At 42.2% G+C, this 26,928-nt stretch overlaps 1 protein-coding gene across 1 annotated transcript; it reads right to left on the reverse strand.

Annotated features, from left to right (window-relative positions):
- Positions 1-262: 262 nt before the first annotated feature.
- Positions 263-26,288, reverse strand: LOC120737962 (sodium/potassium-transporting ATPase subunit alpha-1). The gene is made up of 23 exons (XM_040038968.1): positions 26,076-26,288; positions 13,426-13,539; positions 12,663-12,722; positions 10,838-10,939; positions 10,613-10,714; positions 10,313-10,426; positions 9,913-10,047; positions 9,234-9,351; positions 8,891-9,159; positions 8,503-8,811; positions 6,399-6,533; positions 6,035-6,227; positions 5,772-5,947; positions 5,537-5,673; positions 4,993-5,143; positions 3,767-3,935; positions 3,522-3,676; positions 3,245-3,368; positions 2,142-2,287; positions 1,931-2,061; positions 1,170-1,271; positions 939-1,030; positions 263-631 (listed from the first exon to the last, which is right to left on the reverse strand). Exons 1-23 carry the CDS (start codon positions 26,085-26,087, stop codon positions 603-605), a joined length of 3,075 nt encoding a protein of 1,024 aa, XP_039894902.1. The 5' UTR covers positions 26,088-26,288; the 3' UTR covers positions 263-602.
- Between the last annotated feature and the right edge of the window lie 640 nt (positions 26,289-26,928).

The raw sequence follows: 26,928 nt of genomic DNA on the forward strand, positions 1-26,928 counted from the left end.
ACTTCTTCAGCCCTTTGTTGCCCCCGCCCTGCCGTCGAATTCCTTTATGCAATTTTTAATTAAATTTGAACATTTGATATAATTTTTTTCACATTTTACATCCCAACTTTTTTTTAAAAAAAAGATTTAGGGTTGCATTTCAAAAGAAAGAAAAAACAAAGAAGCAGCTCAGGCCATTTGCATTACATTTTCATGGATTCAGTCAAAAAGGCTGGAGATTTCCCAGACAAGCACAACACACGATTAATGATGACAGGAAACATTTTGGGACCTGACTCGAGCGCATTTTTATTTAACGTTCATAACTGTTAAAAACATGTATAAAATTGGTCCTGTTTCAGAAACAAGGCACGCATAGTCATGTCAATGTTCAGTGTTCATGTCATTATTAGCATTATCATTTATCAGCATCATCATCAGCATGTTCCATCTCAGTATTTGTCTAAGAGTAGTATCAAGCATTCCCTAATATAAAAACACGTTCCAATTTTTTATTTTTTTTTTTTCCACAGAGGTTAAAATTTTATTCCGAGCAGCAAGACAATATTCATGCAAAGACGGGAGTGGAGGAGAAGATGCGAGCTGACTGGACTGACAGGTCTTTAGTAGTAGGTCTCCCGTTCCACCCAGCCTGAATACAAAAGGGAGGAGAAAAAAAACTCACTTGATTTAGAGGAAAACTCTTTGGACACATTTCATTATACACTTTATTTTAAAGCATGGAAATAGGCAGGAGGATGGCAGAAGATTAAGGAGATGCCAATTTTTCCATTTTAGCCACTAGCCTCAGGGAGCAAAGAAAGAAGGAGAAGGGAAAGAAGAGAGGAATGGGTAGTAGAGAAAGTAGTACACACACACACACACACACACACACACACACACACACACACACACACACACACTAAAAAGGATAATAAAGGCATGGATTCTGGACTCACCTCCTGGGCTGCGTCTGAGGATCAGCTTACGGATTTCATCATAGATAAAGATAAGCAGGGAATAGGGGAAGGCGCAGAACCACCAGTTGGGCCTGGAAATGCACACAAACACATAAGAAGATGAGAAACTGATCCAGAGCCCCAGGTCTGGATGAACGACATGTGGTAGGTAAACCAGATTAGAGTCGGTAAAGTACTTATTGGTGGTTTCTGGGGGAGGGCTTTACTTACTTAAGAGGATACATTCTGAGGGCAACATCCATGCCTGGGCAGTAGGAGAGGAAGGCAGCCAGAGCGGTCTCCTCAAACAGTCCAAAGATCAGGATCTTGTTCCTGAAAGAGCAACAGAAAGAAATCAGGCTGAATATTTATAGTTTTATATGGTTTTATTGTCTTTGTGCCAGGATGCTGCAGTGGATACACACATTAAATATGACCAGAGCTCCACAAGTTCTTAATATGGTTATGTCAGGCTCACAGACTTCAATTGTGACCATAGAATTGGTTTAAACTTTGTTTGTGGTGGCCAATCACAAGGAAGTTGACTGAAAAGTAAGGACTGCCTTTAAGACTGCTTGTTTTAGACAATGGCTGACCTGAGATGCACCTTCATCCAGTCTATAATAATAATTTATTTAAAAAAAGAAAAAACTTTTGAACTGTGAAATGGGCAAAGCTACTCCAGTCAAGTCCATGAATAACAATGTGGCACTTGAAATGATGAGAATAGTTTCCCTTTAAACAACTGACACTGATCTGAGCGACCGATGCAAACCATAGCTGGAGTGCTTTTTAAATTAAGTATATCCTTCTTAGAGCCCAGAATATATGCAGAGGTTAGCTGGAGTGCAATGTGGATAAATAAGCATGACATTAAAGGTGGCAGCTGTTTCAGGACCATTTCAGAATGAAATATCCACGGCTAAGTTCAAGCAGAGGTGACTGAGAACAGTGATGCGCCTCCGCGTTCACAAACAGAGCGTTTTACTCACTTCATGCCCTGCTGGAAGACAGAGTTCCTCCTGGTCTTGCAGACGATCAGATCGGCCCACTGCACGATGACGATGCTGACAAAGAAGGCCGTGTGGCAGGTGAACTCCACGATCTTCCTCTGCTCGTAAGTCTGATGGAGAACACATCGTTTGCATCAGCTGATGATGGAACAAACTGTTACTTGAGGTCTTCCTTACAAATGTTACTCACCCACTGCTGTCCATAGCTGTCCTCCAGGTCATTGATGTACTTGTTATCCCAGGAAACTCTGATCCCCACCAGGGTGGCCGGCAGGAAGCCGTTTTCAGCCAAGATCACAAAGTAGGTGAAGAAGCCTGCCAGAGCCTGGATCATACCTGCAAGAGGGAATGATCATTATATCAGACACTTCATAACATTCTGATGTTTTAATACTAAAATGATGAATACATGCAGTTAATTTGTGTGAAATTAAACTGGAATCAATCATTTATTGATTAAACAGATCAGCTTTGTGCTCTTTCGGAAAAAACGAGACGAATGAGAACGTCGCCGTCTGAGTCGGTGAATATGATTATCCAGTCCTTTGGGTAATTTTCTGGATCAAACCATTTGTCAATGGGTGAGTAATTAAGTAAATAAATCTGATTAACCAGTCTTTGAGGCATTAACGACTTATTAACGAATAAAAATTACAAGTCGACTAAATTTCATTTTAAAATCATTATCCATAAGATGAATAATCCATAAAAAGATGCTGTGATACTTTAGATGTCTGGCAAGATGCACTGATCATCATCAGATATTCAAAGCCTCCTTAATGCAAACCCCCAAAACAGTTATATCATGTTTTTAAAACAGTAAATGGCCTGTATTTATATAGCGCTTTACTAGTACCTAAGGACCCCAAAGCGCTTTACATATCCAGTCATCCACCCATTCACGCACACATTCAGTAAGGAGGGTGAGAAATTTGTTTGAGTCTGTAACGCTCTTATAAGGAAGTTCAAAAATGGTCAGAGGGGTCAGGTTTATTTCTGGCTTCATTACCGAAGAGGGAAACATCAAAAGCCAGAGGCAGTGCTCTGTCATCACTCAAACATACAACAGGCATACACTTCAACTCTCTATCACTACAGGACTATTTATGGTGCATGCCTCTCTTCTTGTTATCTTGCTCCACCCAGACACTGAGCTGCCCTCTTAGAAAGACAGAAAGAAAAAAAAACAAAACAAAACAAAAAAAAAACCTCTAGCAGAGATCCATGTCTAGAAAATGTCATTTCAGTGGGCAATTTCCAGAATTCGCATTCAAGTCGAGGCCATCTGTTTACCGATTTGTCCATAGGCTATACTGATGAGCCTCTCGTTCACCAGCTTGTCTGTTTTGGGGTTTCTGGGCTGTCTCTTCATGATGTCGCTCTCAGCCGCTTCATAAGCCAGGGAGATGGCAGGGACCTGAAAGGCAGCACGCAGCACCAATCAACAAAACAAAAACACAAAGCACCAAAAAACATAAAAGTTCAAGTTCCTTGTTTTTCAAATAACTTAAAAATCATACAACTGAGCGATGAATCCCTAACCGGCAGCAGAAAAAAAATAAAACACTACCATGTCAGTTCCCAGATCAATACAGAGGATGGTGACGGTTCCCAGGGGCAGAGGGATGTTGGCGATGATGAAGAGGAGGAAGGGAGTGATCTCAGGGATGTTACTGGTCAGAGTGTAGGCGATGGACTTCTTCAAGTTGTCAAAGATCAGACGGCCTGATGAGACCAAAGCAAATTTGTTGTATTCATAAATGCTCCTACTACTTACACACAAGTAAGCTAGTGTCAATTTGTACAATCTGTTACCCTCTTCCACTCCAGTGACAATGGAGGCAAAGTTATCATCCAGCAGGATCATGTCGGCAGCCTGCTTGGAAACGTCAGATCCAGCGATGCCCATGGCGACACCAATGTCCGCTTTTTTCAGAGCTGGAGAGTCGTTCACGCCATCACCTGTCACGGCCACAATGGCTCCCTGGACAAGGCGGTGCAAAGTCAAATTAAACAGAACAGAAGGGGAAAGGCGACGTTCTTTCTTTCAAATGACATTACATCGTGTGACACAATCTCCTGCCTTGTGAAAGAAAAGCCTCAAAAGGTTTCAGGGAAACTCCCATTTTTGTATTTGACAGCTGTGATAAAAGTGACTAAGAGACATAAATGTGGAATCAGTGGAGGAAGATTCGCTGCTACAGTGTTACGTGTGAAAAGGCTTTGGAAGGCTATTCGGTGGCTGTGTTGGATGCCAACAGGGGCAAAAAACAAACAAACAAAAAAAACAAAAGCCTGTGGGATTTCCTTCATTAAAAAAATAAATTAAAAAAAAAAGGTGAGCGCCTCAATTATTTGTCACATTAGCTCCACACAGTGTTATTATTAGGCCTGCCACTTGAGCTAATGAACAGCGCACCAAGCATATTTTTGAGATTTATTAAACTGTGACAAAGAAAGAAGCCGACAGTTCAATTATTTATAGCCGAACGTGCATCAGTAAACTACCAGATCTATATTTCACTGCACCTGATGTGGCAAATACTGGCTCTTAAAGCGTTGAGATGAGAGACGTGTTTGAAACGTTACAGTCATTACAGTCTGCTAAACGCCGCCCTGCAAATAGCCGTGAAGAGTCTGTGACGCCGAGTTGTTTACCGAAACCCTTGATCAGACATTATTAAACAGGAATTATTTTAATAAATATCTCCATAGTCAGAGTCCACGTACAACTTTGAGAGTTTTCCCCCGCTTACTGATGCGCTCATAGATATTCATGCACATGGTTGAGCTCACAGCTTGACAGATGTTGGCGCTCAATTATTCAGCCAACTTGATAAATCAGACCAAAGCAGCAATCATAACAGACCACTGGGAGAAATTCACAGATGCATTTACATGACAAAGCAAAGGCAGGTGCTGTGTTTGCCAAACTAAAAAACACGAGCACAAACGCTGCAGGTGTTTGTGCGAGCAGGATGGTCTGCTCCATAGCACAGGTGAAAGCACTGTGCCACATTTTCACATTTGTTTTGCTATACCTGTCTCTGGCAGCCCTCCACAATGATCAGCTTCTGTTGTGGCGAGGTTCTGGCGAAGACGATCTCCGTGTGGTACTTCAAGATGTCGTCGAGCTGCTCTGGGGTCAGATCCTTCAGGTCACCACCGTGAACGACGCAGGCCTTGGCATCTCTGTGGGGAAAAATGACATTCATACTTAATGTTCTGAGGGTGGAAATTATAATAGATAATGGCCGAAACACCCAATGAATCCAAGGTCCACTACTGATAATATGTCCCAGATCTTAATATGATAACCTAGATTAGATCTCAAATCCCCTCCAAAAATTGCAGATTAGCTTGGGTAAAAGACCAAAAGTTGAGGCATAAAACGATGTGTGCTGCTGGTAAAGTTTCTGGGCTGCCTTTCCTCATAACAGCCATCCCTCAAGATTCTCGCCATTTAAAGCAATGCATTGTCAGGGACTTCAACATCTAGTCCTTTTGCTGAATGTAACAGCCACATTTAAAAAGAAAAAGGGACCAAGAATGTGGCCATGAGGTAACCCCACAGAAAGTTGGTACCTTGGATTGACTTCGTTGATCGGGATGTTCAAACGTGCAGCAATGTCTTCAACAGTCTCGTTGCCCTCAGAGATGATACCCACACCTTTAGCGATGGCCTTAGCTGTGATTGGATGATCACCTGTTACCATGATCACCTAGAACGAGGGAAGTTTGTGCTGATAAGTCCAATAAGTCAACACTCTCATTTATGAAGTCTAAATGTCTGCTTTGAATGTGATCTCCGCATGCATACCTTGATTCCAGCACTCCTGCATTTACCCACGGCATCGGGCACAGCAGCACGAGGAGGGTCAATCATGGACATGAGGCCGATGAAGCACAGGTTCTCAGTGGGGAAGTTCACCTCGTCGGTATCAAAAGCAAAGTCCTCTGGGAACTGCTCATCAGGCAGGTGATAATGGCAGAAACCTAGATTGGACACGAGGTGGTCATTTAGGTTTCAACTCAGTATTATGAATTCAGAAATTTAAACCCCCAGCAGCCACAGAGCCTCACCCAGCACTCTCTCTCCCAGACCTCCCAGCTCGAGGTACGCATTCTGGAAAGAGTCTTTCATCTCGTCATCCAGAGGCTGCTCTTTGCCCTGCATCATGATGGTGGAGCAGCGGTCCAGAATTCTCTCTGGAGCTCCTTTCATGACCAGCAGGTGCTTGGACTCTCCTTCACAGGAATTCTTGTGGGTGGAAAGCTATGAGCACAGAACAAAAAAAAAAACAGGAACAAATTTTTAAAAAAAACTGTTGGTTTTTTTTTGCACAGTTATGAACCCAACTTGCATTTAAGATAATTAATATTGTAGATTTCATGTAAATAACAATAAATGTGACATTTCATAATGCACTGCATACTTTTGCCATACCTGGTACTTGTTAGTGGAGTTGAAAGGGATCTCAGCAATTTTGGGGGTTTTCTCCCTCATTTCTTGGACTGAGCCACAGCAGAGTTCAATGCACTTCAGCAGAGCCGACTCAGAGGCATCACCAGCCACATCTCTCTGGATGATGAAGATAAAATGGGGAAAACAATCTTAAGTAGATTATCAAACTATTCAACTGGGTTGCCAAATTACTGTACGGAGAGTTTAGAAAATTGTTCTCTGTTAAATTTACTTTGGAATAAGGCATAGCACAAGAAACAAAATGCCCGTTATAATTTTTCTTCCCATTGTAATAATATGCCTTGATGAAAACCAACCCCATGTTTACCCTTGCCTCATTCTTGTAACAGTGACAGACAGGAAAATAATGAGCAGTGAAAGAACATGACTGATAATTATACAAGTGATACCAGCCAGATGCTTGCAGCTGATTAACACACACATATACATGTGCACACTCAAGACACCCACACAGTAATGGGTTATGGACTCGCGGGGGAAAAGTCTTGGAGCCAAGAGACCTACGTGCAGCTGCGTAAGTGTGTGTGTGTGTGTGTGTGTGTGTGTGTGTGTGTGTGTGTGTGTGTGTGTGTGTGTGTGTGTGTTGTTGGTGAGGTGGGGTACACAGTAATTATGTAGTTACGTGTGTGTGTGTGTGTGTGTGTATGTGAGCCACTGCAGTGGGAGTTATGTGAAGGAAAACAAGCCGGTCTGTCTAAGAGGAAAACATCTCAGCAGGGGTAAAAATAAATAAAAGCACAATAACAGAATTGGACCCCTGTTAGAAGGTTCAAAATCATTCATAAACAGAATAATGTAGAGCTGGATATGAAGATATGATTTTTAAGACCGATAACTTGGTGATTTAAATGTTCAACATATCGGCCTTTTTTTTCTTTTTTTCAATTTTGCCACACACGGAACAAACCGATCTTCTCCAACTTGTTAGGTTTATTTATATTGATGATAACGACAATGCAGTTCCATAATAATCTAGTTTTATTGTTACAACAAGTCAAGGATTACTTGTTCACGCTCTGTCCGGCTCTCCTCGGATCAGTTGGCAGATATGCCAACGGGGAAGTTGCAAAGTCCCTTCTGGTAGACAAATGTCACCATATCAACACTGATTACACCATTAAAGGCCATTTCTCCCTTCTATTCTTAGAATTTTGATTTATTTGCCATTATAAACAGCAAATATCAGCCATCGACTTACTGCCAATATATCAGTTGGGTTTTAATTGCCATTGTGAGCACTGGGATAAAAGCATGATTATGACTGTCATGCTTTTGTAGCTATTGCCCAAATGGGCTACCAGCTGTGTCTCATATCAGTCGGGCTCTACAAAAATAAAGGTTGTTTACCAGAGTTTAATCTGCAACCCCTCCCCCAACTGATGAATGCTGTGAAGTGTCATGTGGGCCTGTATTTAAAAGGAGGCTTTTATCATAGGCTTTACAGGATTCTTTGGTCAGTAGCACGCCACAGAAATTATCAGTGGATCTCCCAGCTAAGTCAGCCCACTGGAAACACCAACACAAAGTACTGAAGCTTTGACACTCTTGATAAATATGTCCTAAACTGCTTTATCATGAAACATAGACAAAAGCTGCAGCATCATTACATTTCCTTTCATAGAACCGAGCCGGTCTCTTGTCCTTTGTTGGAATATTTAGAGAGGTGTTCACGCAACCGCACAGGTGTTACAAACACTGGGAATGAAGTGAACAATATTAGAGGATAAAAACCAAACAATAGGGCAGAGGAACACTTGTGTTTTTCAAATCATTTGAAAAAGGGCATATTCAAATTTAGATAATGAGTCAGCAGTACTGGAGTTTTAAATCCTGCCCACATAATGAGCACACAAACTAAAAGCTTACAACAACAGAAAAACATTTCTTGCTGTTGAACAAAGGATTTAAGAGCACACAGGCTTCTGTTTTTAGCTCTTAAAGCTAATCATTTCCTAAAATACATAAACACATACACAATTCATGCAGGGGAAAAAGAAAAATCCAGAGAATGACTCAATTTGATTCAAATTATCCAAATAAACAGAAGGACAGGTGAAAGGCCTACCTTTAGAATGGGAACGTTGCTCTGCTCGGCCAGGAAGACTGCACGGTTGCAGAGTCCGGCGATTCTAGCCAGAGAGGCCCACGTGGCAGAGCTCCTGTCAAAAGAGGTACCGCTCTGGTTCTCAGTGGTGTCAGCCTCATGGATCTGGTTGTCAAACCACATGTGGGCCACAGTCATTCTGTTCTGGGTCAGGGTGCCGGTCTTGTCCGAGCAGATGGTGGAGGTGGAGCCCAGCGTCTCGACAGCTTCCAAGTTCTTTACCAGACAGTTCTTCTTGGCCATACGCTTAGCAGTCAGAGTCAGACACACCTACAGAGGAGAATGCTTGGGTCAGCCAACTGTTTGAGAACCATTGGATCTTTAAGACACATGAAACATCTGGACTCACAGTGACAGTAGCGAGGAGACCTTCTGGCACATTGGCGACAATGATGCCAATGAGGAAGATGACGGCCTCGAGCCAGGTGTACCCAAGGATGAGGGAAAGGATGAAAAAGGACACGCCAAGGAAGACTGCCACACCAGTGATGATGTGGATGAAGTGCTCAATCTCGATTGAGATTGGGGTGCGTCCGACTTCAAGTCCCGAGGCTAGCGTGGCGATACGACCCATGACGGTACGATCTCCAGTGCTGATCACGATACCACGGGCAGTTCCTGTCGCAGAGATAAGATCATTAAATAAAAAACAATAAAACATTAGCTTCATTGTTCATTCTGTGTCATTATACCTTCAACACAGTTGGTCGAGAAGAAAGCAATGTTCCTCGTCTCCAATGGGTTCTCGTTGGAGAAATCAGGAGTACGAGTCTGGGGCTCTGATTCACCAGTCAGAGACGAATTGTCCACCTGAGTGGAAACAACACAACAAACATATGGTAACATCTGCCTTTAGTTAAAATAAAATCACTGAAAGGTTCCTAGTGGCTCATGAAGAAGCTCTGACTTAACTGAGGCATTTCTCTTGGGTCTTGACTTCAGGTTTGGGACCCAAAACGGGTCAGCGATTTGCTTTTTTGTTTTCCATAACAAAATAAGTGCCTGTTAATTAATGAGGCACAAGTCAAGTAACTAAAATAGTGACTTCAAAGGAAGAGTCAGAGAGGGTAATTTGGTTCTTCATGCTCTACTTCACAATCACATGGCAATCTGATAATGAAGTGTTAAAAATATAAACAGAGTGCATGACATTGTTTGAAATTCACAATAAAAACAGAATTAATTGGTCACAGCGAGCCTGGATTTTATGAAAGGAAGCACTATTTTTAGAGAGACATTTCAGGAGCTTCGAATCACTAACAAGCACTGAACTGAAGGATTAAAAGGTTTCCCCTGGATGATACTGATGAGAAATTGTTTGTTAAAAATGAAATAGAGGCAGATATAAATAACTTATTTTGGAGCGCCCACCTTGCAGCCGTGGGCGGAGATGATTCTCAGGTCGGCAGGGATCCTGTCACCACCTTTCACCTCCACTAAATCACCAACCACCACATCCTCAGCGTTGATGCTCTTCTTCTCGCCGTCACGAACAACCAGGGCTTGCTATGAGAGAAGAGAAATGAGAGAAACAGATGCTGATGTGAGACAAATAGAGTCGGGGGAACGTCCGAGTCCGTTTCAGCTGATTTCAGAAAGCACTGTGTGATTTAACAGGCATGAGACTGAGACGTCCCTCTCTGCTGCTCAAAAATAATAAACACAATAATAATAATCACTGTGACAACACTGCTTTCAGTGTAATGTAATCAGTCAGCAGGGGTCTCATTAGGATAGCAAGAAAAAAAAAAGGCTCAAATGTAATAGGCACCTGTGGGACCAGGTTCTTGAAGGAGTCCATGATCTTGGAGCTCTTGGCTTCTTGGTAGTAGGAGAAGCAACCAGTGATGATGACGACAGCAGAAAGCACAACACCCAGGTATAACTGAATGGCAAAAACAGCGAGTTCAGACTTTTTCCCCAGCAGTTCCTTTCTTATCAAACTTAGCTTCCTTTATTCTGTTAAGCTTCTGAAGGTAAATCCTATTAGGAATAAGTGTCTAGCATTGCCTGCTTTATGATGTTAAACTGGCTGAAATCATTTTCCACACAGTTAAGGACTGTAGCTTACATTATCATTCGCAGGTTCCTCCTCCATTGCAGCCTGGATACTATAGGCCAGGAAACAGAGGATGGCACCAGTCCACAGAAGCATGGAGAAACCACCAAACATCTGAAGGAAAAACGAGAACAGGACTTGCCTTTTAACTCACGAACTTTATGAAACTCGTGTCACAATTTAACGTCGACGCCGAACCCCCCGACAATCTCCAAACAAGGAAGATTTTGAAGTCACCTGTTTGCAGAATTTGACCCACTCTGGGGTGGTTGGAGGAGGAGTGAGGGCGTTGGGTCCATCACGGGCCAGGATCTCAGCAGCCTTCTCACTGGTCAACCCCTGACATGAGAAAATACCGAAACAGAATGTTATAAAAATGCGCCAAGCTGACACGCAAGAGAGCTTGGACAACGATGTCTGCCTTTAAATGTCTTCATCACCATTTCCCAACCAGGGACAAATACACACACTGCCAGATATTTAAGCCCAGGGGGGACGGTAGGTGCTACTAGTTGCCTGGAAACACATCATCAACAGGACAAAAAAAAAAAAAAAAAAAAGAAACCTACACAAAAAACAACAACAACAGGGCCATCTACTTCATCAGCAGGTAGGAGGAAGATGAAGAAGTGAAGATGAGAGGAGAGAAAGATGAGGCAAATGAGATCATATGAAATCAGGGCAGAGGGGCGTCTGTGGCTAATAAATTATTCACAGCTGCTTTAGACGCATGCATGCGCACGCATGCATAGCTCGGAGACCCCAGTTAGAGGCACTGATTAACTACTCTCCTTGATCCCTCCTGTATGACCAGGAGCACATTTGCATGAGGAGAAAGGGGCCGTTTGGAGGGTGCGACTGAGATGGCAGTGGCTGGAGACTGGGGGAGTGTCTTTAAGACAGGAGTGTGCATTACAGTTCATGCATTAAAGCCAGTGTATGAATTATACAATACAGTCGTCTTGCCACTGGGCTAATACCAAGAAAGTTAAGTGCATTTCCTTTTACACAGTGGCATGTGAGGTTCTGCACTGCAGGGTCTGTCACAATAAAAACAAGAGCTTTTCAACTTACAGTTATGACAAGGTGGGAACATACCTGAACTCCGCTTCCTCCAAATGATCGACAGCAAAGATTTTAAAACTTGATTCAACTCTCTTTGTCACAGTTCAATTTCCATTGCTACTCCGCTTTGTCCCACTGTTTCTCAATTAAAGGTTTAGCTTAATGCAGTCGACTTAAAAGTGAGGTCTAGGAAGCAGAGGGCTGCAAAATATTTTCTCTAAAAATCATAATATTCTGTTCTAAAGAGTCCCCCTTTATAGATGGGGGTCATTTATACCAGTAAAATTAGCATATTGCGACCATCACTCCCTCCCACGTTATTTTTGGACCTGCATAATCTCTGATATGCCTCATCAATCTGTCATGAACAGCAAACCATCCCTGCTACTGCATAGCTTGGCTAATCCAGCTAGCCAGCTGGCGAGCACAGGCAAATATTTTAGCCAGTCCACAGCATCAAGTGACACAGCTAAAAACTGGTGTTAGGATTATGACTGGGCGGAGGGCTCTCTCCCCTGGAAGTGTTCCCTGGGCCCCCAGAAGTCTCTTGAACCCTCCTGGCTGAAACACACGAACAGAGCCTGAAGATGAAGTAGCAGCCTCGACAACCCTTCGTCACGCGAGCACAGATCGCTCCCCTTTTTAAACAAAGTCTCGTGTTTAATTCATCCGAGCACCATTAATCATTCATGTGCCGAATGTCAGCTGTCAGACCGAAGAGGGAAAACAAAAAAAAAAAAGAAAAAAAGGGGGGGGGGGGGTTAAAGGCAAACAGTAGCCAGTTTGCAGGTGGTATTGCAGCTTTTTTTTGTTTTTTTATCTAATCTCCGTGATAGATGGAGACACTTTGATGGAAATACACCGCCCCCCCAAAAAAAAATTACATTACGATGCCAGAGTCTGGAGACGTGGACAGCGGCTGCCAAAAGTTAGACTGTTTAAGGTTTTTAAAGCAGACAGAGAGCCAGAGGGCAGCACATTTTCAGCTTTCACTCACATTGGTGAGGTCCGTTCCATATTTCCGGTTGAGCTCGTCCAGGGTTAGCTTGTGATCATCCTGCAGGGACACAGAGACAAAGTGGCATCAGACCAGAGTTCATGTAATCCAAGTGTGTGTGGGCTCAATGTGCTGAAAACCAGTGATATTTACCTACATTTTACAACGACTTCCTCATATAAGATGAATAAATGAATGGAAAGATAATGAGCCAACAGAAGACAGAGAGAAGAGATGATGAAGAAGAGGTGAAAAATGACAAAGGAAAAGATAAATGTAAAGTAAGTAGAAGGATGAGCTGAAGGAAGGCAGCAGGCAAAACAGGAGCATGAAATGAGGAAGCAAGAAAGGGAAAAGAGGAAGGAGTTAGGCAGGAAAAAAACTGGAGAAAAACAACAATTAGGCAGTGGCAGGATGAAAAATGATGTTTTTTTTTTAGAGGACACTATTCAGAATTTAATGAGAAATTAACATGTGATTGGTAAAAGAAGGTATGATAGATCAACAAATGAAACTTTTTACTTTGACAGATTTGTGAATATATTGACATCAAACACCAATTTTATGCTCTTTAGTACTGGCTGCATTTTGGTATTCCTTGTGGAGAGGTATATATGAAGGAAGTAGCGGTAGAAGATGAACACAATGGAGAGGACAGAGTGTTCAAATGAAAGGCGGGGGACTGGACAATCACAGGAAAAGGTCCTGAGGTGGACAAACGTAGCAAAAAAAACAAAACAAAAGTGACCACTGATACACTCACCATGTCCACTTCCTTCTTTAATTCATCCATATCCTTTTCTTTCTTCTTACCCTTGCCCTTCTTCTTGCCGCCCTGCTCCGAGGTCGCAGCGAGCTCATACTGCTCTCGTCCTTCCTGGAAACACAAGGCAGATGGGGGTTAAAAAACAAACAAACCCAACAACAACAACAACAACAACAACAGAAAATGAAATACTGTTTAGTTACAGAAATAACTTTAGATTATCTCAAGAAGCTTTGTGAATGATACCAATAATGCATAAATTGGCAGTCAAAAGGTACAAAGTATAGTGTTAGTAATGAGACACCACTGAAACGGTTATTGTTCTCTCGAGTCACAGGAGTTATATAGTACTTTTCTACTGCAAGCTAATTGAGTGCTTTCTTACTACAAGTCATATTCACCCAGTCTCACACACACATTCATACAAGTGTTTTTCTCTAGACCTAAATGCTTTCAACCTAACAGTCACACTGAGATGGATGCATCGGGGGTTCAGTATCTGGCCCAAGAATACTTTGACATCCACACTGGAAGAGCAAGGGATCTAAAACTTCCCAAAGCAATTTACATTTTTCCAGTATTTTTTTTTCCTCTTTTTACACATTACATTACATAATTTTTTTTTATGTGAGTGCATCTGCCTTTTTGCTGCTCATACCGAGGCTGCTAGTTTGCAGCCGGCTCAGAATTCTGGATAGACAGAGGTGGTTTCCATGTTAGCTTCTTTAAAATGTGCATGTTCAGCTGGGTGAGGGTGATTAAAGTGCCACCCCCCACAACCACGCACATTTAAGAACTCTCCAACGACCGCGGTCACTTTGCTAACAATGTATGCAAACTGCTGCTTTGCTAAATGACCTATGTATGAAAGATTCTTTCTTTATTGGTTTCCTAATGAGATCTGACATTAAATCAAGACATTAAACCAATCGTTCAGTCCCAGAGTATAAACACATAGGACATTTAAAAAAAACAAAAACAAAAAAAAGATTTCCAAGTGTCCAAAAATCTTACTGTAATGACCTTGATATAGTCGTTTTTTGATGTGCCACCACTGGATAACATACCAGCACAGATAAAAAAAAGAAACCAATACATGTGAGGCAGTTAATTCTGAGGCATTGGACAATTCAGAATTCATTCTGGGTTTATATCCACATGCCTATAATACAACTTCTACCATGTAGTTATAAAGCCATATAAGATCAAATCTTCGAGCCTAACAGTGAGTAGGTTCCCTCCTGTGATGCCAAACCAGCTTTTATCCTTTGGGGAAAGGACATAAAACCTCTGGGAGTATCCTGTGGTTTCTAACACTGAGACTTTGACCCCGGATTCTTTGGGTCATCTGGGTCATGTGGGCTTGCGGTATGGGGCACATTCTAGAGAGGCCAGAGGAATGCTTGGGTCACTCTATTTGGTAAATGTAGTCCTTTAATAGCAGTTTTTGCTGCATGGCATTGTGCATTTCCTTGCTGGGGGAAGACTGTTGCCACTGGTAACTGCCATGGCCCTTACAGTGGGGTGCCTTTTCTGCATTGGTATTTGCGTGGATGGTTTGATCAAAGTGACATCCACAAGACATTCAGAACCCAAGTTTTGTTTTTTAGCACAACATAGCAACAACATGATGGATGTTATTCATTTCACCTGTCAGTGGTTTAAATGTTGGGCCAGTGAATATTAATCACTGCGTGACACTTTAAGTGGGGGTGCATGCCACTGATTTAAATGAACTGCAACCACTTGATGGCACACGCATGCTAAATAATAAAATGTTCCAACTTGAAGGTGAAACCTCATGTTCCAAACCTTTTCTGTGCAGAAACAGACAGAATCATGCATAAGTAACACGATGACTACTGCCGAGGTGCATCTGATGTCTCATGACTCAAAATGCCAGAAGACATTTTGTCATACTGCGTCTCTTTAAGCCTCCATGTGGGTCAGTGCACTTAAAACCGGATACAAAAATAACAAACATGGCCTTGTCTAAACCTCAGAAAACCTTGACCTAAATTGGTGAGACAAACTGCCACAAACTTCAGCCGACAGTCCAAGAAAGAATAGTCACCTCTTAACTTGTCACATACATGTGGACACCATCTGTCACTGCAAACAGCTCTCTTTCTTTCTTTTTTTTTTCCCAGTAAACTTCTAAAAGCCTCTTCTTTTTAAAAAACAATAATCCATCTGTAAAATTGTGTTTCAGCAACTGACAATTTTGAAAATTTAAGTCAATTAAGCTTTCAAAGGATCAGTCGAGCTCTAGAGGCACATCTTTATCTGCCAGCATCAATAGTCTGACTTCGGAGAGGAGCAAGCGTTTTTGCGCTTGCTGGTCAGTTGCGAGATAAGACTTTCTCTGTGGTGAGCCAGATTACGGTGCTGGGTGAAACCAGTTTCACTTGTTGAAAACACCCACGTTTGCAGTAAAAGGTGTCACTGTTGCATGCAAACGCATGCACACACAAAGCACTTTATTCACTCGCCAGTTTTCTAAATGCAACGTGAACAGTTATGCACCCCAGCCAAACACCAGAGTGGAACAATAATAATAATAATAATAATGGATTGGATTTATATAGCGCTTTTCAAGGCACCCAAAGCGCTTTACAATACCACTATTCATTCACTCTCACATTCACACACTGGTGGAGGCAGCTACAGTTGTAGCCACAGCTGCCCTGGGGCAGACTGACAGAAGCGAGGCTGCCATATCGCGCCATCGGCCCCTCTGGCCAACACCAGTAGGCAAGTAGGGTAAAGTGTCTTGCCCAAGGACACAACGACCAGGACAGAGAGCCCAGGGATCGAACCGGTGACCTTCCGGTTACAGATGCGATTCCCAACCCCCTGAGCCACGGTCGCCCAATAAACCACACTAGTCATTTACTGGTAGTCACACTTATATATATCACCCTATTTTGTTGATTTGAAACTCCAACTGGGACACAAATTCTCTTGCTGTAGGCAAGTAAACAGAATATCTCCAAATTTGGATCTTGCAGTGTCCACATAGAATTACTCATAGTAGTGAAAGCAGGTTTAAAAATTATCAAATAAGGAAACGCTTCTGATTTTACATTTCACGACAGAGCAAGACTGCGCAAAGACAGTCTTCTAAATGGCCAAGCTAGAGAGACGGTGAGACAGAGTGGGGAAGTGGAAGAAAGGAAGTCACAGGAAACAGCTAGGGGTAGAAGTAGCGTTATTTTTAAAGCTCAAAATGCACAGCTCTGAAGCAGCACTTATGAACTCCTTTCTTCAACAGTGAGAAACATCGCAAGGCAATTCCATGTGCTGCTGAACACCTTCATCCTGTCCAGGGTTTTAAATGAGGTGAATAATGAGCCTACAGTTTATTGACACCATAACCAGATGGCCAACATAACCACTCCTTATATATGAGGACATGAACATTCTGCTTTCAGACTGCCAAACTCGCAGTGGTTTTTATGATACTCCTAAAAGACTAAAGTTATAGCCTCTATAGAAAGACTTGGTGATATGATGAAACAATCTGGCAATAATAGGAAATTATACAATTTTACTTTCATTCAGATTTGCAGGGTTTCTGAATCAATGCAACTGATGTGCTTTTTAAAGCTTTTGACCACCGATCAGTTATTATTTAGTCACATTTACAATGTTGAACTCTCAAAGGAAGATAACCAAAATTTTCAAATTGTTATTTTAGTCCAACTGTCCAATTTAACAGATCAGCCAAAAGCTGATATCCACTTAAGCCCAAAATGAAGTACCGGTATTTCAACAATTATTTTGTACATGGCCACTTGACTAAGTGCAGACATTAAAATTCCCGTTCTTCTTCGAGGGCCACCATAAGACTGAACGCTTCAGCTGCCTTTAGCCTTAATGTGGCACATTAGCAGGCTACATAAAGACTGACTGTGATTAGGAATACTGATAACCATCGGCATTTTTTTTTTTTTCTTAAACAGTCGATACTGATATTTGGAGATTTGAAAAATCCCACATATCAGCTGTTTTCCCTTCTGAAAGAAACAGGTTTGTAAAATGCAGGCATTTATGAATCCTCACTAGTTTAAAAATTATCGTTTTATTGCAGACTGATCTCAGTCAACCAACCAACTCTGATCAAGTCAGCTGGTTGTTATTTGTTCCAATTCAAACACAGGGGAGTTCCACCTGGTAGTCAGCCTATGCAACAGCAACACTTACACCATGTTCAAGTGTCTTTTTCCCATTACTTAATTCACTTATTGGTTGTTATCAATGACACTACCAATATACCGGCAAATACCCAATAGTTCAGCTCATATATCACAGATATATGAAGCAGGCTGTAATTGTCTCATAGTAACGGGATGTAGGTTTTTATATATTTCAAGTAAGATAATGTTGATATAACCTGGACAATTGGATAACTCTATTGCCCAAATGGGCCACTAGCTGTGTGTTTTAACAGGTTAAACACATATTTGATTCTCAGGGTTTGTGCTACGAGGGAGAGAAAGCTAAGCTAGTGTGTGCTTCAGGTATGTAACAGAAGACAGCAACTCTAGAAGCAGACATCGATCAGTGGTTAAGTCCCATCAATAATTCAGCGCTGTACAAGGTACAGCACTTTAAAGGTGTTAGCACGTTAGCAGAGAAGGAGGCTGTCCAACACCAAGTGACTATCAATTTGCTTCGCTCGTTAGGTGGTGATATTTTGGACCCAGAATGACTATAAATGAACATCCTAACCACAATCCCAGTCATGGAAACATGCTAACTAATATTGTTTTTCTACCACATTAGCCCTTAAAATTTCCCAGAGAGCCACCAGAGCACTGTGTGATCCCAAGCACATGTTGTTATTGTTGCTTGAGCCCCCTGGCCAGCTAAGCTGGGAAAACATCGAGCCTGGTTCTTGCTCTTAGCCTCTGGAGCCTCAGGGGGCCCTCAGGGGCCATCTGGCTTTAGTGAGAACACTCATGAAGAGAGGACCAGAGCCCAAAGTTGGACACACATTTGTTTCCAACAGAGATGACACCAATTTGAAGAGTCTGTAAAGTCCATGTCCTCCATGTATAAAAGTTCACATCCTGAACAATGTTTTATTGATAAAAATTCATTCACCTCTGGAATTTTGGATATGAAGAATGCCAGGCTTGTGTATACCACCCGTTCTAATCAATCAATGAAAAATCATGCATTTGTCTTTGATAGCTTGTGATTATGATTTGATCATTTATCATCCAGGACTGCATGCACTCCTCAGCTGAATGGCCTCAGGAACGTATCACCTGACTGACGCACGTCAAATATATCATTAGACTTTGTGCAAACATTAATCGTCCTCAGAAAAAGAAGTTGAACTGCAACCATTTTAATTTTGACTATCCAACTTAAATAATAATTAATAATTAAATATCTGTTAGCTTAAATAATTACAGTTTTTGGTTCTTTAATTACTATATAATAGTAGTTACATTAATTATCCTATTTAGGATCAGACTGATACAGGATTTTTAAGACGAATACTCATGTTCAGTGATTGAAAAATCATATTAGCCGATATTTTCAGACACACAAACCAGTTTCTTCATACATTTGTTATGTGTAGCTACTAATTTGGTTTTAGGATAATGACAATTTTATATGCCTATTTGTATTGTTGGTTTTTGTGTTTGTCTGTAGACACTGATACTAACATAGCGGCAAATACCCAGTATTAGTCAACTGTAATGGTTGGGCTCTAGTCCTAATAGGAAAGATAAAAGTTTATAATTGAAGTATCCAGAAATGAAATTAATAAGTCATTAGTATTTTATGTCACAGCAACAGTGTATTTATGAATATGAATGATACATAAAAGAGGCCACAACAATGCAGAGAAACCCCAACTTGGACTAGTGATCTGTGAGTTTTTAAACACCTGCTATTTCAAGTCTTTCACTTCAGGTAAAAGATCAGAGTCTGAGAAGATGCCAGAATAGAAACACTAACCTGCTACAGAGCACAAAGTCCCTGACGGCAGACTCAAAAAAGAAAGCAGCTGACAAGCAACAGTCAAGCCGGAGCTGCTGCACCGCTCCCCTAAGTCTGCTCTTGACATTTCTTTTAAAAGACAGAGTAGATTGATAAGTAAATTTCCCTGTGTCTCGCAGCTCAGTCAGTTGATTTGTCATTGTGCGCCTCAGCCAAAACACTTTTTTTCCCTCCCAGCCTTGAACTGGAACCTAAGTTTATTCTTAATCAAGTGACACTCAGATTATTTGTAATCACACAGCGTTTCATTCAACTCATTGCTACTGACAGCATTCAGCTTCTAACTCTAAAGGCATTTGCCTTGACTATAAAGACAAAACAGTGTTAATGATCTCTCTGTAGCTCACTGCCAACATGTGGCCTTAAAGTCAGCCACAGTTGTGTGCCATTTCTTTGTTCGGTCTTTGATGCATTACTGTCGACGCACCTGCCTCTGTGTGGGGAAAGCCCCATTTCATCAGTTGCATCAGTTTTAAACCCAGTGAACTTGCTCTGGTCCTGCCAGATAAGGGTGACACATAACTAAATCCCATCCGGGATTTTACCCACCCTCCCCCAGTCTTACTTGCACTGTACAGAAATGACTGCATCCCCCGTGACGGCGCTGCACCTGTCACTTTACTAACTGCTACTGAGACATCATAAATTAACACGCAGAGGTGCTGCACCTACACTTACTCCACAGTCACATGTTGACAGCTCATCTTCCTGGTGTCAGAAGAGGCAACAGAGAGTCAGGTGACTCTGAAGCTTTCGCGGTCTTTTTTCGCTCGCAAGATGACAAATCAAAGCACAGAGTCAGAGATATCAACTAGATTAAGGATATCACACAAGACATCGCTGTCTGCATATTTCCTGATGCTTATTTAGCTCGAAGCACAGCTGCAAACAAATACTACTACTTTGAGGATTCTGGGGTCCAGTGCACTTAGACTGAGAGGCTTCTCATAACCTTGAAGAGCAGCATTCAAGGTCAGTGAACTCCTTACAGCAGCAAGGTGGTTAAGATTAGAAAGAAAACGCAAAGATGAAAGTGGGGAAGGAGGTGGTATGAAGAGAATACACTGACAGATGATGAGCAAGGGAAAAAAATGAGAGGGAAGGATCTGCTCTACAAAAGCAAATGTCATAATAAACTGGTATGAATTCTCCCTGAACAATGGCCTTTTGTACTACCCTCACAAAATCTGCATCAAACACACAAACAACAGCCTCACAGAATCGTTTCATGTGCTTGGTAAGACCACAGGCACGTGGGCCATGTTATCTGTTATGATGCTGACCAGTGCTCATTGTTTTTTTTTTCTTGCAGCCTTTTTTTGGAGATTTTTGGGAATTTCAAAACAGGCTGGAACCACGCTCTCTTTTGTTTATCTGCAAAAAGGCTACACAGTCCAGGAACTGTCAGAAAGATTTCGCAACATTACAGACCGATATCAGTGACATTGAGTTCAGCTCAGCTTTTATTAGCAATTGAATCCCGTGAGAACTAACCGGTAAGAAGAAGGCTTGAGATAGAAAAAGAAGCATGACAAAGTTGGGGAAAACAGTGAAGGTTTGCATCTCCGAGCAGAAGCAACTTCAAAAGCTGACCCCAGTCCCAGCCTCCTGGCTTTTGCTCCTCGCATGGGAGAACAACATCCTAGAGGCTCAAGTGGACATCAGAAGAAAGCGGTCGAGCAGCCACATATTTTAAAGTGTTCGAAAACGTTTTACAGGCAGAATTCCTGTGAGCGAGTCCACCCTGGTGCCAGGGTCTCTTACCAGATACAAAAGCTGCTCATTCAACTGTGCCCCCACAAACACACACAGACTGTCCTGGGACTTTGCCCGGTTGCCACCAGCGACTGTTGCCACACCTCTGGAGATATGTGAATGGACAAAGTCACGTGTCACAGCCCCTCCTCCTCCCCCTTTCTTCCCATGCCCCCTCCTCCTCCTCCTTTATTCTTTCATTTCCTCCAACTACCCCTTTTTCTGTTTAAACACTGAAAAGAAAGTGTGTTAATTTAAATGTGGGGGAGGGGGGGGGTCGTGTTTAAAACTCCCTCCACGTCCCTGTGACTCTCAGCTTTTCTTTTTTTTCCCCCCCATAAAAAAAGAACAAAAGTGAATGAATGAATGAATGTCTGGCAGTGTTTCCTCAAGAATTCAAACTGCAATCTTATGTCATAATCGCACGAGCCAACAGCTCAGTGATTCAGCCTGCAGATCCTGGATCTGGATTTTAACATGGCGTGGAAAATTCCCATATTTCCTCATGCAGGAAAGGAGCACAAAAGACAGCCACCCGTGTGTTCTCTGCAGGTTTTTGGTTTTTATGTCCATGTTCCACATTTACTCAGCTACAGGCTCGCAGGGAAAGTTCAAAGAGCTGCCACGGAAAACAAATCACACGGCTCAAGCTTCTTAGCAAAACAGAGGGGAAGGCTCAGGGAGGGATGGCATGTGGAAGAATTGGAGGGAGGGAATTAAAAATAAAAACGAGGAAAGCCAGAAAGAATGGCAAAGCAGGAAAGAAAGAGAGGAGCTAAAGATGGCAAACAGATTAATGGAACGTAGGAAACACAATGGGTAAAGATTGACTGAGCGTAGGAAAAAGAAGCAGAGAGAAGGGGGTACGCGGTGTTCGGAAACAGACAAGGGGTACTGTGTGACAAAAGTCCCAGTTAATTCACAGTGACTGCCAAGCGGAAAGAATGTTAAATCCCCAGTAAAGAGGGGGAGCGGGACAAGAGCGGAAGGAAAACAGGTACAAACAGAGAACAAGGGGGGAACGAACTGTAAGGAATGGATGTGAAGGTGTAGATTAAAAGTGGGTGGGGACTAGCATGCCAAGTCATCTTATGGTGGGAAGATGAGAGAGAAAAGTCTTTGATACGAGTGATGGGAGTGCCATCAAGAAACGGCAATATTACAGTCCTTTCACTGTTCACAGCATGTACACTTCAATGTTTCAACTACACTTGCATAGTCATATTTTCCATGCAAAACTGCAAGCTCAAGATCAGAAAATCCTCAGCTGTGTCCTTAACCAGTACTTTCACAGAGCCAATCTGACTGTCCATAGATTTCAGATAAGACAAATTCAAGGAAAAACTTAACATTGGGTGTTTCAGTAAGGTACAGCAGCTACACGTTCCTGTACACCTGCTTTGGTCATCCTGTGTATTGATTTGCCAAGTTTCTACAACTCCATTAGGGTCCTCATTTGGCATTCCTAAGGATTGCGGTGGAACTCCCCAACATGTCCGTCCTAAGATTTTCTAATAGGACTGACTGCACCCTCTTCAAATAGTTATCATTAGTGACTGCATTGCCTCCTTTCTACTAGCACCTACTCATCTACTACCTACTCACTTGACTGTACTCAGTTTTTAGGATTTCCCATTAGGTGGTAGTGCCTGGTCTACTGGGCTGGGGTCAACAGACTTCATGCCACTGATTCCCTCAAACATGGAAATTAGGGAAATGGGTGCACACAAACCAAGACCCTAGTCCAAAGACTAGGTGCAGACATTTACCATCAGCTTAGCAGCAGGTATACAGTCGCCTCTGTTTTCCATTGCTGTGTTGTATTTATTTCACATGTAAATGTTGTCACAGGATCTTTGGGCCACATTGCTATAAGGACCCCACCCACAGTGAGTGGTAATTGAAAGGGAAAAGGCTTAAACTGAGCCAAGTCGAATCCAGTACAGTCGAGTTGGTGCTAGTGGAAAAGAGGCATGTGTGTCCTACAAAGAGGGCATTATCATCCTGAAGAAGCTTACTCCCATCAGAATGAAAATGACCAGCGGTCACATTGTAACAATATGACGTAAGCTCTGGTTGAAAGGTCAAAACTCAACCCTCATAAACCCAAGTCAAATGTTGCCACTTTTAGCACTAAAGAAAAGAAAACCCCAGAAGGGTGGGAGCCAAAACACTGAGGCTTTGCAACGCAGAGTCTAGAAACTGATGGGAGATGTCAAGGAGGCTATGGCAGCTATGGACATTTCAACCAGTTAGAAAGACCCTTGTCACATTTGAGTGATGCACTTTCAGCTTGCTGGAAGGCTGATATTGAATCATAAAAAATAAAAAATATTTCTCTTCAATGTGTCATCCATCCAAGTATGATTAAGACAACTGGGTAGTTTAACTCTCTATAAGTGCAGAACGCATGCTGCACGAAAACAAACAAATTCAACCTGACAACCCAATATTCATGCAACTGTGACCATTTCACCCTACCCCACCCATTTACCAGAACAGGATAATTTCGTTGGTGAAAGGAAACTGCTATAGCTAAAGCGTTTGAATTGGTTGTAAAAACAGATGATTTTGAAGACCTGAAACTTCTTAATAATTCAGCCAACTGAGGAGAAAAAGATCTTAAAGGTTGAGTTAGGTAAGATTATGAAATATTTAGTCCGCTTCGCCCCCATTGCTCCCCTGAAAGCGTTGACAGCTGCCTCTGCGTTCAGATCCCCCACTCCGCAGTGCTCGCCTAGTTCAAGTGCAGAAGCTGCAGTTTGAACAGGTGAGGTAACCTCCCATCAGCTTCTGCACTGCGAATTTAAACAAAAGGAAAAACAAGTGTGTGTGTGTGTGTGGGGGGGGGGGGCATAAATAAATATAGATAAGCTTCAGCTACCTGCTCCTCTTTCCTAAAGAGCTTTTAATCCATGAATGGATCATTCAGGTTAAGAGAGTGCACTGCACAGAAATGTCCGCAGCCCCTCCATCATGTCTGGAAGTTGTTCGGCAGTGGCAACTGGTGTCTCTTGGCTCCCCCCCTGATGTGCCCCCACCTCCCTCTTTTCAAGCATTCAATCCACCCTCTTGCTAGCTCACTTTGCTTTTGTCTCTTTATTGCACTGTGCTGCTGATGTGGTGTGGAAAATATTTTTAAAAAAGGGCGAAAGAGTAATGTCATCCTCATATTATGAGGGGAGCGAGTGGGAGGCACACTTCCCCCCCAAAAAATGATCTTCCCGTACCTGTGCTCACTCTCTGCCCCACTTCTTCTCCATTGCAACTTAACCCCCCACCCCCTCGGAAGGCTCTATGGTGGCCATCATCTCTTCCAAGTCTAGCTATTTGTCCGTGCCAGCACTGAATGTATTTGAGAAAAGGAGAGAAGAGGAAAGGGAGGGGGGCAGGAAAGGAGGGGAGACACTGTGGGGGAAGTGGAGGCTCTAATGGGGGCAGGGCATGGCTTTCATCACATATGGGAAGGAGAAAAAAGAAGCGGTGGCCAAGAAGCTGAGAGAGAGTGAGGAGAAAACTCTGCGGAAACAGAAGGAGGGAAAAAATGAAAGAGGAACAGACTGAATGAGGCGTTCTGCTTCACATCTCCCGCCAGATCTCTCTCAGCCCATCTTCCCTCTCCCCTTCATCCCACCTCTCCATCCCTTGCAGGCTGAATCTGTAATGAGTGCTTCCCCTGCGCAGAATGGCAGGGTGTGGCGACTGCTGACATTACATGCAACTGGCTTCAGTTTCATCCCCTACAATTCAAGCCGGGGAGGACAGGGACGATATCAGCCATACCAAGAAGCAACAATAACAGACTGAATCTTTCCATGTAAAAAAGCTTGACACTAATATATGATGAAAAAAAGACAAGGAGGCGTGGGAATTTTAAATCAAGTTTAAAACATCACAAAAAGGGCTTAAACTGTCCTCTTTTCTTTTTTCTCTTAACAATGCCTGCAAGCAGCTTAAAGCAATTTTAATCTATCAGTGATGGATTGCTGCCACCATGGAGCACAATTACCCTTTCATCCATTATATTCCTGCAGTTAAAGTCACAATAGCGAACCCGCATGACACAAAACTACCCAGCAAGCAGTCGAAGAAATTCTCCCTAAAAGGAGGTACGGCTGACTTCAGATAAGTTTAAGATAGCTGCTCACAGTTGCAGGCAGAGAAAAATGGGTCGGGCTGCTAACATATCCCTCCCACTGCCAGGCTGTTATTCCCAGAATAAAAACGCCTGGTGCTGAAATAAAATAAATAAATAAATACAAGTAGCGAGAAAGAAAAGCCACAGTTCTTCCCTAAAGGCATACATTTCTGTGCTATGTGTTGCTCACGAAGAGCTTTCCCACTCGAGTTGAAGCTTAAAGTGGCTCTAAAGTCAGTAAAGTGAGCACACCGTTACTTTCTCGAGCGGGTTTATTTCCACAGCTGCACCGTCGCAGCTGGAAAACTGTAAAACTTTTGACAGCTCAGGCGGTTCAGAACATCTCGTTACGTAACGGGACGCCGCTCAAAAGCATCTCTGTGAGCGATGGAAACTTACTTCACAGCGGTCTTTATCCTTGACGGGCTCAAGTCAATGACAAAATACATAAATAACAGAAGGAGAAGAACAAGAAAAGGGGGGAGTCTCTGCTCTCTGAGGGTTCGAAACACGGAAGTACCCCTCAAGAGGCATTTGAGGAGAAGGCATTTTGAAGCGTTTCGAGCGAATCGCAACACATGGTGTAGCATCAGCATCGACTTAAAGCGAACCACTTGTTTGAATGGCGAACTTTCAAATATCTCATTTTGCCTACCGCTTATTCTCAGCGGGAGCAAATAAGAGCATTTGTGGAGTCGAACAAAGAGGTAAAATAAACATTTTTTATACTCACTCCTCGTCCCATGGTTGCCAAAATGCGGGGTTAATTCTTCCCAGTTCAAGTAAAAAAAAAGAGCAACGAAACTCCACCTTAAATTTATATACAGTTAAAAAAAAACAAGCTAAACAAAAAACAAAGATAAAAAAATAAAACTCCTGGATGTGCCTGTTATTATATATATATTTTTTTTTTATTTATTTATTTTTCTTTATTTTTGTAGTCAGCACGTGTCACTCCTCCGCAGCACACATCCGAGCTCGCAAGCCGTCGCGGCAGACCCTCCAATACTTATAGACGGCGTTTCTTCCATAGTGACGTCGACGCCATTTGCCATGGTAACCCCACGGATGAAGGCGGGGCATCCTCCATTATTGGGCGTTTTTTTTTCTTTTTTCTTTTCTTTTTTTTCTTTTTAAGCGCCACACACAAACACACACACAATTCAACACTGATGGGCACTAATCTGCACGCAAGTAGTCCAAAATAAAAATGATAATAATAATAATAATAATGATAATGACAATACTAACAATTAAAATATCATCGCAACTGTTAATTTTCTATGTTAAATGTTATGTATCTTTGCTCATTCACTGAACGAACTATTTGTTTTTGAGAAACATTGCTAGCTTACAAAGTCTATGACCCCTTCCTTATTTCCTAGTCTTCTGCATATTTGTGACACTTACATGTTTTAGAAATTTTAATAGTGGACATAATTTGTATTAGAATTACAATTTTCTGTTTTTTTAAATGATTATCCGTTCCTGTATTAATGAAATAAAAGCTATCCAAACTATCCTGTGTGAAAAAGCAATTGCCCCTTAAAGCTGCGTACCCAGTGAAACTGATTTGCAGCAACGTG

Source organism: Simochromis diagramma, unplaced genomic scaffold (genome assembly GCF_900408965.1).
Source record: "Simochromis diagramma unplaced genomic scaffold, fSimDia1.1 OVJJ01000411.1, whole genome shotgun sequence".
In the NCBI taxonomy this organism is placed as follows: domain Eukaryota; kingdom Metazoa; phylum Chordata; class Actinopteri; order Cichliformes; family Cichlidae; genus Simochromis; species Simochromis diagramma.